The 13,233-nt window shown below is 51.5% G+C and overlaps 1 protein-coding gene and 1 long non-coding RNA gene across 5 annotated transcripts in view; one reads left to right on the plus strand and one right to left on the minus strand.

Annotated features, from left to right (window-relative positions):
• Sh3pxd2a (SH3 and PX domains 2A) overlaps nt 1-13,233 on the minus strand; it is a 206,258-nt gene that overhangs the window by 96,873 nt on the left and 96,152 nt on the right. For all 4 annotated transcript variants that reach the window (NM_001415946.2, NM_001107606.3, XM_087564681.1 and 1 more), the window contains 1 exon segment: nt 6,888-6,979. In NM_001415946.2, the coding sequence (NP_001402875.1) occupies nt 6,888-6,979 (92 nt within the window).
• LOC147997144 (uncharacterized) lies at nt 1,965-10,962 on the plus strand. Its single transcript, XR_015653497.1, has 2 exons — nt 1,965-2,044; nt 9,083-10,962. It is a non-coding gene; the product is annotated as an uncharacterized LOC147997144 (long non-coding RNA).

The raw sequence follows: 13,233 nt of genomic DNA on the forward strand, positions 1-13,233 counted from the left end.
AACCACCTCTCCCTGCCCCACTGGATCAGTAGCTGCCATTGTTATAGGAGCCTTGAGGCTCAAACACTTCATAGGTGGAAGAGGAGCTTGGTTCCAGATAGCACCTGTGATGCTCTCACACCTTCCACAGGGTGAGCATTCCCCTGCACGCACCTTCCTCCCTCAGACTGTGAGAGTGTCCTTGCCAGGGACTAGGCTGTGACTCAGACATTGGCTCCTTGGCCTCACAGTATATGGTGTCATCAGAGAAGGCCTGTCATGGAGAGACTAAGGCCCTATTTTAAGTTCAGTTCTGACTTGGACTGTCCCTGAGAGGTCACCAACCAGGGGGTTACATATGGAGTTGCCAGCAATGGTAAGAATGAGCCTTTGGACTTTGAGGAGAAAGGGGGCTCACCAGTCCTGGGGGAGGGGGACACCTGTCCAGATGGAGATACCAGGGTGGGTGGGTGAGGCTTACTTGTCCTCCTGCAGTTGCCTGAGGGTACCTAGGCCTCAGGCATGAGATAGGGAGCATATGGGAATGACAGACACCCACACCCCAACTCCTCCCAAGGCTGGAGGATCAAGGGAGAACAGAAAGCACAATGAGAAAATACTAGGACCCCAGGCACCCCAATATTTTCACTACACTCTTGTTTAAGGGAGCCAGAAACCCTGTGTCAGCCCTGAGAACAGCCTTTCTGCCTGTCTCAAGCCCTTGGTGACCTTTGCTGGAGTTGTCAAGGCCAGACAAGAGCTTCTGAATCCTTGTTCCTCCTGTTGGCCTCTCCGGCATGACAGGCAGACACGGAAGCTCCGTTACTCAGTGCTGACAGGTTTCCTTTCGCACCCAGGTGGAACCAGGGACCGTGGCAGAGGTGGGCAGAATGTATTTACACGGAGTTCCATGCCCTTCCTCATCCAATCTCTCTTGGACCCACAGCCGCTAGGTCCAGCTCTTACCTGTTCCTATGAAGAGGCTCTCTGTGCATTAGCCAGTGGCCATGGATGGCTTGCTGCTGATGGATGAATAGTTGCCTCGATAGGGTCTAACCAGGACACAGCCCAGCATAAGGTGGGGTTGGCTCTCTACCCCAGTTCCTAAGCCAGAGACTGGCAGGCTGCCTAACCACCCAAGAGAAGAACCTGGACTGAGGCTCTGTGAGATGTCTCTGAATGCTACAGCTAGAGTCAGGTCCGTCCTCATTCATTAGTTTCCCATCTGTACAGGATGGGGAAAGGTACCTTCGGATCTGGGTACAAAATGAGAATGGGAGGTCTGAAGAGAATCGATCTACTAAGGGTCATAGCAGAGCTACATGTCCTGGCTGGATCACTACGCTTAACTCATTACAAGACTCGAACCTAGCTGTAGCCTTGAGTTGGCCCATGTTGTTTCTAGCATGTAGTAGGTGTTCATTAAATTCCTAGGCGTAAAGGAAGACTGCAGGAGGGACTCTCCATAGCCCTTGCTACCACCTCCCATTTCCACTCAGGGAGAGGTGAGGAAGAGTAAGGGAGAGCATGCTTCACAGGGCTTCTGTTGCTCTAATCAGCCCACGTATGGCTGGGCAACTTACATATGTTGTCAAGCCACTGCCATCGAGGTCGGGCTGCCAGCCACAGTGCGGCCTGGATTCTAACTAAAATGTCACAGGTAAAGCTGACTCCCTACCTTGCAAGCAGGTCTGGGGTTCCAGGGAGTTTGAGAATGTGGTGACCGGAAAAACAGTCACCTCAAACTCTCAGAAACCTGGCTGCACTGACAAGGTGCCCTTACACTGTCCCCCTGCCGGGTCTGAGGCAAGGCTCAAAGTTTCCTCTGTCCTAGACCACCTAGGAAATGGGAAAATGTAGTGATTGTCCCATCTGCTCCAGGGACTTCCCAGTTTTATCAGCTGGTCCTGGATGAACCACCACGGCCAAGCAGGAAGTGGGAGGGGCCTGGACCTCAGGAAGTGGGAGGATCCTGGGCTGTCTGCAGTGAGTCTTCGAAATGGTCCTTCCCCGTCCTACCTGCTCTCTATCTCCTTCCCCGGAAAGCCTTTTTCGTGCTTCCCAGGTATGCCATTTTACCCCTGAGACAGCCTGACCCTGTCCCCACATCCAGTGCTCTAACTCAACTGGACTGCAGCTGAAGATGGTTGCTCTGTGTGCCCGTTCCTGTGTCACAAGTACAGAGGGATGCTAGGGTATGTGCCAAGGGTGCTGGGGTTGGTGGTGGAGCCACGGCTGCTGGGGGCAGACTTGGCTTGGGCGAGGGACTTTCCAGCAACACTTTGGCCCCCGAGTCAGAAAGAAGCTGGCCCTCGAGGCAGGCTGGGGCAGGATGGTTCTGATTCTGCCTGGGCCTTACCACCACCCACTTGGAGTCTCTCTGAACATTGGGACATTGTTCTGGGCCTCAACAGAGAGCTCTGTGGCCCCGAGGCTGAAGAACAAAAACGAGTTTAGCAGGACTCTGCCTGTCCCATGAAATTTCAAGAATTTCATCAGGGCAGACTGGACAGGGAGGGATAAACAGAGACCAGGGCTCACTGCCTGAGGGGTCCCTACAGAAACCAAGGGAACAGGGTGTGCTGAGTCAGGGTGAACAGCCCTCTGGGACAGTGGACTATGTTTTCCTGTGGTGGGATGGGGGCACAGGCAATGCCCTCCACACCTGTCCAGCTTCATCCTGGCTGTCGGAATTGTCACCTCGGCATTCCCAGTATATCTAAACCGAATTCCCTCTAGTTTCAAGTGTAGGTTTTAATTTTTAAAGTTTTAAACATTGTCAAATCTTAAATATTTGTATTTGTGTGTGTGTGTGTGTGTGTGTGTGTGTGTGTGTGTGTGTGTGTGTGTCCTGGCACATGTGTGGAGCTTAGAGGACAACTTGCGGGAGTCAGGTCACCAGATCTGAGGGCAAGCACTGAGATGCCTTGCTGATCCACAGTTTTTCTCTTTCTTCTGGAGGCAGGGTCTCATGTAGCCCAGGCTGTCCCTGAGCTCTCTTTATAGCCATGTAAGGAGAATCAAACCTGCAGCTTCATGTAAGCCTGGCGAGCTGCGTGCCTAGTGACGAGGATGGCTCCTGATGTGAAGTTCCTCTCTCCCCACCCTGAGTCCACACAGACAGACCAAGAAGCACCATCATGAGACTCTCTTGCTCATTAACCTCTTTCGACTCTAAGGCAAAGGGCCTGGTCCAGGGAGGAGAGGTCTGACGAAGGCCTGCTCTCAGGCCTCTCAGGTAGCGTGCATGAGTTTTAAGATCTGACTACCCGCTTCCTGGCTGTGTGGTCTGGGCCTTTGGATTCACCATTTGCTAACTAGGATGACAGACTCTTCCTAAGGTGGCCCGAGACGTAAATGACAAAATAGCGCGTGGGGTACACAGGACGAGGCCAGCAAGGCAGACTCTCTCTTTCTGATCTCCTCTCTTATCAGGATACACATACACACACACACACACACACACACACACACACACACACACACACACACACACACACACCTTTTTGTATGCTAGCATTCCAAGAACACAGCTACAGACAGAAATGTCAGTTAAATTCCGTTAGGTGGTAAGGCCTTAGGAGGTGATTAGGGCGTGAGAGGGAACCAACATGGATGGGACCAGTGTCTTCTAAGAGAGCCCAGATAGGGGGCTGGAGAGACAGCTCAGAGGTTAAGGGCACTGACTGTTCTTCCAGAGGATCTGGGTTCAATTCCCAGCACCCACATGGCGGCTCACAACCACCTGTAACTCCAGTTTCCAGACATCTGACACCCTTACGTGGACATATATGTAGGCAAAACTACCAGTGCACATAAAAGAACAGTAAGTGGAATAATAAGAAGGATAGAGACAGAGGACGAACACCCAGAGAGCTTTCTGTGGGATAAAAATGGCTGTGTAGGAAGCAGGAAGTAGTCTCATGTTCGCCTACTGGATCATTTTGCTGGCCTAAGGCCCCATCTCTTAACATTACTTAATATTACTGTGATACAGTTCCTGATACAGATGTGTGAGGCTGGGGCCGCTCACACTCTGTCAACAAGAGTCAGTGAGTAGGACACAACTGACCTCTTGTTAAGTTCTACAAAGAAACAGGAAGCAGTGGGGGTGCTGGGAGGTTCAGAGAAGGGAGGAAGGGAGGAAGGAAGGAAGTCCTTCCTCATGGAGAAGGAGGTGTGAGAGACTCTCTTGGGGGCTGCATGCCCCATGCCCAGAAGCAGCCATACAAAGGCCCTGTGGTGGTTTGAATGTTTGGCCCGGGGAGTAGCATTATTTGGAGGTGTGGCCTTGTTGGAGGAAGCGTGTCACTGTGGGCATGGGCTTTAAGACCATCCTAGCTGCTTGGAAGCCAGTCTAGATGCCTTCAGAATATCTGTCTGGACGCTGCCATGCTCCCGCCACAATGACAATGGACTGAACCTCTGAACCTGTAAGCCAGCCCCAATTAAATGATGTCCTATAAAACTTGCCATGGTCATGGTGTCTCTTAATAGCAGTAAAACCCTAAGGCAGGCCCTGAGTGTACATGGCCAGCAGGTTTGACTTTCCAGGGTGGAAAGAGGAAGATCATGGGCTATCAGAGGGAGGTGACAACTTAAGACTCTAAATGACAGGAAGATTGTCCTGGGAGTGACATGATCTAGTCACAGGGAGCTGAGGCGACCTGAGAAACCAAAAACGGGAGGCCAAGGATCCATCATGGTGAAGAGCTGGGCCTGGGGCAGGCAAGGGGAGGGCTAGACTCAGAGCAAGTGCGGAGATGTGTGGAAGGAAGTGCCGGCTGGATTTGCCGAGAAAGAGTAACTACCAAAGTAACTACCGAACTACAAAAAAACCGCCTAGGGCTGAGGTGTAAGTAAGGAGCTTTAAAAGAGCATCTTGTTCTCCACAGTGCCGAAAGGTGCGTGGGCCATCAGTGTGTTCACAGTCAGACAGAGAATCACGTCCCAGAGCAACCTTCCTGGGGTGTCTGCAGGAGGACGTCGTACCATGCCTGCTCTGTGCCAAGCTCATCAAGGGGGTCTAGGAGAGTTCCTTTCTATGCCACTGGTCTTAAAGAGCAACAGTTAGACACCACAGGAGCCTAGAGCGACTGCCCACCTCCTCAAGACTGGGCTGTCCAGACCTTGTCTTCCTTATAATAAGGCCATGGAGCCCCAGCCCCACGAAACCAAAGAGCTCCCATAGCAGCGTGCTTGAGGGAGGCCAGGTTGCCTGCCAAACTCCAATGCAATACACTGGCTCTGATAATTTGATAACTCTCCTCAGAGTTGCCACAAGTCAAAATATTCTGCTACTTGATCCGTATTTACGTTTCAGGATGGGGAGCAGGGGCGCGAACAGTGGCCCAGAAAGGTAAGCAGCCCTCAGCCCTCAGAGGGAGGGGCAGGCACTTGGCTAATATATCATCAGGCCGTCAGCCCAGGATCACAGAGAGGCCTGGGCTCTTTCACAGTGAACAGAGTTAGAGGGATACAAGTCTCTCCTTGGAGAGGGAGGCGGAGCCCAGAGGCAGTGCAGAGAACTCTCACAGCCTGCCATACTTCTTGAGCCACGGGGCATCCAGCATTGCCTCAAGAAAGAGGCAGCTAGCTCCTGTCTCCATGGTGACATAAAAGGCCAAATGCTTTTCACCCTGTTCCTACTGGGCTGTGCTCTGCCTTGAGTCACTCAGCCTGTTCTGTCTTCAGGCTTTGGCAGACAATAGTGTGAGTGTTTTCTGTGTGCCAGTGGCACTGACTGGGTTACCTCAGGGGGCCCTCTAGTCCACCACCACGTGCCCAGCATCAGCTTGCACTAGGGACAAGAACACCAGATTCTAGACGTTGCACAAATGGTTAAAGCGCCTTGAGTGGCAGTGACTGTCTTTAAAGCGTGGCCCAGAACAGTCATCCCTCATTCCCTGGGCTGGTGTGTGAGTGCTGCCATTCTTGGAAGGGCGCTTCCGGAGGTGGGCACAAGGCTAGTCTATTGTCCAGCATTAGCTCAGGGGCCATGTGAGAAACAGGGCCCATTCGCTTAGCTGACTGGCAAGGAGCAGGGGCTGGAAGAAAGGCGGGTTCATTGCTTCCAATCACTAACACTGCCCTCTTCCCCAGTAAGTGCCTAACCATGGCATCCCACCACCCTGAAGAGTGACGTTCTCTCCACCATTGTGGGAGGAGAAGGAAAGGCCATCTCAGTTGGGAACGAGCAACAGTAGGCCGGGACCAGAGCCATGGTTTACCCTAGGGAGTGAGGAAGGAACAGGAGCAGGGTTGGGAGGGTAGAGAAGACAGAAAAACCAGTACCACCCTTTCCCAGTAGGGAGGCAGCCTGGAGAGGTGGAAAGTTTCAGAGGCTTATCTGAAACCTGGGGATGCTATTGTAACCTGCTTCTCCACCCATCATATGCAGTGAGAACGCATGCTACCTGGGTGCAAACCCTTCCGCCCACTTTTGAGATAGGGTCTTCCTATTTAGGCCTGCCTAACCTTGAACTCACAGAGATGTGCTGGCTTTAAAGTCATGAGTCACCATGGCTGGCTTTCACTTCTTTTAATATAACAAATAAAAAAATTTATATATAGATATAGATACACACACACACACACATATAAAACGTGTGGTCAGTATATACAAAAATGCTCATGGCAGCAAACATAAGGAATACTGACTATTCTTCCCTGACTTTAAAAGTTATATAAATTATGGCTTATATGCCTGCTGATGATAGGTGGACCTTTGACCTTTACAGATAGGTCGCTATAGCAATCCCCTGCAGTCTGGGAAGACAATCTCGGTCTCTTGGATGCACCCTTAGCTGGGTAGCGTTGCTAGCTTTCCCTATACTGAGTCCCCACATGCCCAGCCCTCCTCCAGGCGTCCGATTTGTCCCATGCCACCCAGTCACGCCACTACTCACTCTTTTGGGGGGTTGACATCCTCAGGACGTGCCTCAAAGAACCGAAAGACTTCATCACACTGTGAAATGTGGGGAGGCAGCCGGACGAGCGCCTGTGAAAGACAAGGAGAGAGGTCATTGGGTATGAGGACCCAGATAGTGTCAGTGGGGGTGGGGTTGGGGGTGGGAAGGTGGGGAGTGGTGGCCTTCAAGCACTGTGCCATGGGAAACAGAGTCAACCAGCCAGACAACGGGGAACTGAAATAAAATGATGTATCAACCCATTCGTCCATAAAAAAAAAAGTTCGGATCCTCAGGGAGCCGGATGTGGTAGTGCATTTCTGCAATCCCAGCATGCCTGTGTCCAGTGGTAGGCAGAGACGGGAGAGCCCGGAAGCTTAGGGATCAGCCAGCCTTGTGTATACAACACAGAATGAAGAGACCCTGTTTCAAACAAGGGCCAAGGCAAGGATTTACACCTGAATTTATCCTGATCTCTACACACGTACTGTGACACACACAAGCCCCTGCTCACGCGCGCGCACACACACACACGCATATGCATACCACACCCACACTCACGCACAGATTGAACAGCAACAAACCTATCCAGTCAACTAATCTGCCGGATGACCGATAATCAGTCAACTGTCCAGCTGATAATTTCGGTAACTTTGTGTGGCGGTTTGAATGAGAACATCCCCATGGGGTCTGCCATTGGAATACACTTGTCCCCAGTCAGTGGCATTGTTTGAAGAAGCTAGGGAAACATGGTCTTGCTAGCGGAAGTGCATCACTGGGAGCAAGTCATTCCTCTGGAGCTCTGAAGGGATTGCCTCCTACCCAGAGGATAAGTCTGAGGCCCTTAGCCTAACAAGGTGAGGTTCAGAGCAGGCACAGAGCCTTAACCTATCAGGAGAGTGCTCACCCTCCAAACCTTCCCTTCCCTAAACACACCTGCGTCACAGACTTGTGTTTCCTAAAACACCGACACTAGGCAGGGCTAGTGACAAGTTGAGAAGGGCAGCAGAGGATGACAGTGTGCTCTGACAGAGTCAAGCAGGACCCAAAACAATGGAAATGAGATGCAGGGAGAACCCAGAGGGTAAACTGAGGAAGGGGTCAACCCCAAGTGTGGTGACCTGGAAGTTGCACGAAGACACAATGGTTGGGATGCAACCGAACTGAGAGGGGTGAGACAGGGCCTGTCAGAGTATGGTTCACAGTAGACTGGAAATTATTAGAAGGCCGTGCTTGAAGGATGAGGAGAGAGGGAATCCTATGATGGTTAAGTCAGGCCAAGAGGCCTGCTGTCCAGAGATGGTGAGTCTCCTGCCCTGTAGCCAGGGACACACAGAAGCCCAGGCCTGGCCCCATCTAAAAGGTGTGGAGGAAGGCAGGGCCTTCCCTCAGTATGGGAGAAATACTGGAATAAGGAGAGACTCTTGGATCAGACCAGACAGTCAAAGTGGGGCCAAGGGACAAGGCCAAAGGAACCAAGGGCTGAACCCAGGAGGAAAGAGAGAAGCCCAGGGTTTGGGGGAGCCCATGGACACACAGAGCAAGAGAGCACTTGAAAAGGTAGCCCCTGGCCAACATGAGACACTCTGTCACAGCTTGAGACACTTTGTCGCATGTTGGTGTGCCCCTGAACTCCACACCAGGACCTACTCCAGAGGATCCGTCCAGCCCCCAGCAGCCCAGTGATCCCTTCTGAGTGAATCCTGGGAATCCTCATGGTAGCCCCACTCCCACATTACCAATGAAGAAAGATTCATTGGGAACACTGCCCTGGGCCACCCATGGGGGCCAGGAAGGCTTTGAATATAAGCCTTGTGCTGACAGGGCCCTTAGTCTAGTCTGTTGATAGTGACTCAGAACAGACACTCAGTGAATATTTGAACGAGTGAACAGACGAATTAAAAGAGTTAAACAATAGGGCCTCATGTCCAGGAGCCACTGCCCGAGAGTGGTGAGATGGAGGAGACCCTTGGGCGGCCGCAACCAAGTTAGAGTCTGGAGCAAAAAGGAGCATGGTTGAATTTCTGAGCTGGCCAGACAACCCAACTTTAGTGCCCAGCAGCCAACCAAGATGGCACTTCCCCACGCCAAATCCATGCCCAGGCAAGGTGGGACGAGATTAAACAAGACCAGACCCCAGCAGCACGTGAGAGCATTTTGCAATTCTTTCTTTAACTCCATTTATTTTCCTAGAGGCTGAGGCTTTGCAAAGGTCTCCATCTCACCACCCCACCCCCAACAACCAGGAAGCATCAAAGAAGGAAAATTAATATTTATGAGCAACAGGTCAGAGCTGGATCTTGTCCCCTACGCCAGTCCCCCCAACCACCTGACAACAGAGAGCTTCTGCAGTGTCTATGTGTGGCATCGGAAGGCAGGCGTGACATCCTCCAGAGAGCACATCAAGTGACACACTGCCTCTGTTTACAGCCAGGACATTGAAGCTGCTGTGAAGAAGGAGCTCTGAGTAGGGTCGTAGCAGAATCCAGACGTTCAAAGTGTGTGCAGTGGGTGAATCTGGCCCTAAGGGTCTCCAGGTTCTCACCTCACATACAAGGCAGTCTGCGTTCTCCCCAAGGAAGGCTGGAAGGGAAAAAATGACTAAGAGAGACAGAGAGGGAGGCAGGGGAGAAAAGGGGAGGAGGGAGTAGCCAGGCATGGACCAAAGGGCTCCTTGGTTGATGTTCCCAGGATGGATTTCAAGGACTGGACCAAGGGAAGCCATCACCAGGTCCGGGCGGTGTGCTCTGGCCATCAGGGTGACCTCAGAAAGGCAAGGCAGTGGAAGGCAAGTTTCAGCCAGGCAAGAGGGCCCTGCACCCCTATGAGCGGGGGGACTCTTCATGCCAAAAGAGAGAATGGTGCTTGGGGCAGAGGATGAGTGGGCCCAGACAAAGAAGTCTTTCGGTGGACCCACAGCGACATCTTGACATTGAATCCTGACTGCTGGCCAACAACAGAGGTTCCCAGCCTGGAGCAACTCAGTTCTGGCCAAAAGCACTTGGCAAAAGGGTCTGCTGCTGAGTGGCCTCTCCGCGGGCCATACCAGTGCTGGCACTCGAGAGCAGGAACCCAAGCTGGGCCACGCTGAGCAAGGGAGGGTGGGGGCCAGGGTCCCAGCTCAGGTCTAGGGATCTGCGGAAGGACATTCATGGCGTATGTCCTGTGGGAAGTGAAGCAGAGTAGCCCTGGGTGTGAGTCCTGCCAGTGCCTTACCTGCCTTCTCTGAGCTGTGATGTGATGTGACAGTGTAACTGTCACCTGTTCTGTGACAAATCTGAGAGTCTAGCACAGTGGCTAGGATGGTACTGAGCAAACTCTAGGTACATCTTAGCTGTTACGTCATTGCCATTCTTTAGGGCAAGGCAGTGACATGCCAGCAAGGACTCCGGGATGTGTTGGTTGGCCCTGCTGCCAGCACAGTAGCCGTATATTTATTGTGTGACCCCGAGCACCATCTCTCCAGTTATCAGTTCTTCTAGGATTTAAAAAAAAAGTCTAGTTCTAGAATCCCAGATGACAAGGGCTTCCATGGGCACCCGTGAGAGGGCACCTTGAAGGCCCTGCTTTCCTGGCCTGGACTGTTGCCACGCCCCTTAGCACAGTAAAGGCCCTGAGATCCAAGAGGTTCTGCAGGAACGTTGCTGAGGCCAACGTTACTAGCAGTAAGAACATTCTAGGAGTCTGGCTCATGCGCTGTATCTACCACGGTTCTAATTTCAAAGAAGAAACTAAAGCCCAGAGAAGTGAGTCTGAAGAGAACAGGGTACAGGCAGCTAAGGCCTCTGTGATGGTTTGTATATGCTCGGCCCAGGGAGCACTATTTGGAGGTGTGGCCTTGTTGGAGTGGGTGTGGCCCTGTTGGAGTAGGTGTGACACTGTGGGCGTGGGCTTTAAGACCCTCATCCTAGCTGCCTTGAAACCAGTCTTCTGCTAGCAGCCTTTATATGAAGATGTAGAACTCTCAGCTCCTCCTGCACCATGCCTGCCTGGATGCTGCCATGTTCCCACCTTGATAATAATGGACTGAACCTCTGAACCTATAAGCCAGCCCCAATGAAATGTTGTCCTTTCTAAGACTTGCCTTGGTCACGGTGTCTGTTCACAGCAGTAAAACCCCAACTAAAACAGCCTCCTAGTCAGCCAGTAGCATTGCTCTGTGTCCAGATTCTATATTCAGATCCAGGCTTTCTGCTTCCAGCATTCTGCACTGGTATCTGAGAGGTCCCAAAGGTCCTTCAAGCTCTAGGGCCAGTACGCAGTCATCAGTGACATATGTCTAACCTCTGGCTCTCACAGTCTTTCCATAGGGTATGGCCCAGGTGACACTATAGGGTGATCTCAGGCACTGGCCAAGGGTGAATGAGTCTGCCCTCACACCCTTGTGTCCAGGCGGCAAGGAATGAGTCGGGGCACGCAGAGCGGGAGGGGAATGGGGACAGTTCAGCCTTTGGGTGGCTCAGACACCAGTGCCTTTCAGTGACTGATTGGTGAAGCCACTGAGAATGAAGAAACGCTGGGGATATGGGGTACCTAGGCTGGGATTGATACTGCTCTGGTCTGACTGGCCTTCCAGTGCAGTTTTTCTGTCCTAATCTGTCTCAGAGGCTCCCATTCTTGTCTTGCTCCTAGACTGTTTTCTTAGCACCCAGTGCCAGGATAGATGAGTCATGCTGAGCAAGGTGGGAGAAAGGAAGGAAGTTGGGAAGGAGGGGGAGGGAGAGAGGGAGGTGGAGGGAGGGAAGGAGAGAAGGAGGGAGGGAGAGATCCCTTCAGCTCTGGGAAATGCCAGAGGAATGTGAATGGTAGGTCAGGCCTGTCATCCCAGCACTCAGAAGCCTGAGTATAATGTAGCAGAATCTTCTTAAATTAAAACTTTCCATCTCAGAGGGAAGCTAGTTAAGACCCAGATGTTAGAAAGGAGGTGAAGTAACAGGATGTTCTATTTAAGTGGAGATGAATCATTCCAGAGCTTTAAGCACAGGAAGTAAAGGCTTCACAGGAAGTCCCTGAAACTGATCAGATCCACTAGGCCCCACCCTCCCCCAAGCATATATAAGTCATAAGGACTGCTCAGAGAGTCTCAGACTACAGAGCTGCCTGGAAGAGGCTCAGACCAGCTGAGTTTTCTGGAAGGACATTATTCAACTAGCTTCCTGCAGGCTATCTACTTCCAGCTTTTGTGAACTATCACCCACACTGGGATGGACTTTGGTAATGTGACTATCTTAAGTCAGTTCTGCTCCTGTAAGTAATCCCTCACCCAGATTCTTATGAGGAGCCCCATAAAACTAATTGGTTCACCACTTGGACTTGGGTGAGATCCATACTTTTTGGTCATCAGTTCCCTGTCTGGGTGAGTAGACTTTTGCTCACATCTCCCAAAGGAGAGTGTCACTCAACACTGAGACAGGGGGTTGCTTGTGACTGACATGGCTTCATAGTGAGACCCTTGAGTCACAGCAAGGAAACAAAGGACAGGAACAGACAAAGCTGTGGGACAAAATGTACATGTCACTGGCCATGAGATTGGTGGCAGTGGGAGGTGACTGAGGGGGTCACAGTCATATCATTTGACAGCACAGCTATGGAAAGCACCCCTGGGTGGCAGAGCATGTCTCATTGACCTCTGTCATATCTCATTGACCTTGGAAGGGGCAGGGGGCTTCTCAGACAACTCAAATACAAAACTAACTCTCTCTCTCTCTCTCTCTTGTTTTGTTTGTGGATTTTTGTTTACTTTGCTTGATTCTTTGAGATGGGGTTTTCTCTGTGTAGTAGCTCTGGCTGTCTTAGAACTTGCTAGGTAAAACAGATTTGGGCTTGAATTCAGAGATCCACATGACTCTACATCCCGAGTGCTCGCTAGGATTAAAGGCTATGTCGCCATGCCAGGCAGACCTTACTTTTCTTAATTCAGCAGGATTAAGGGCCAGCCAGAATGGCCTTGCTCTGACATTCATAAAATCCTGCTCGAGAAAAGACATTCAGGTGGTGAACCCCTGATCTAGTCACCAGCCCCACTCTGGGCTGCTCCCATCCATGCTACCTAGGTCTGGAGAACCCCCTCTTACAGACCCCATTATGAGAGCTCCCCTGTTCAAAGCCCGATTCCCAGGAGGCGAGCAGCTGTGGGATTCCTCCTCTGCTGACCCACTAGTTGTCCACTACAGATGCCTCTGCTTCCCAGCTCAGGAGTAGGGCTAATCTGGGCAGTAAATTACAGCTGGAAGACTTCCTCTGCTCCACCCACCTCCATTAACTTCGCTCATTTATTTAACTTCTGAAAGCAATAAAAAGATTTGCCAAAGCCATTGGTTTAGAAATAGTGACTGTCCTTTAAAGA

The sequence above is a fragment of the Rattus norvegicus genome, chromosome 1, assembly GCF_021556685.1.
Source record: "Rattus norvegicus strain SHRSP/BbbUtx chromosome 1, alternate assembly SHRSP_T2T, whole genome shotgun sequence".
In the NCBI taxonomy this organism is placed as follows: Eukaryota; Metazoa; Chordata; class Mammalia; order Rodentia; family Muridae; genus Rattus; species Rattus norvegicus.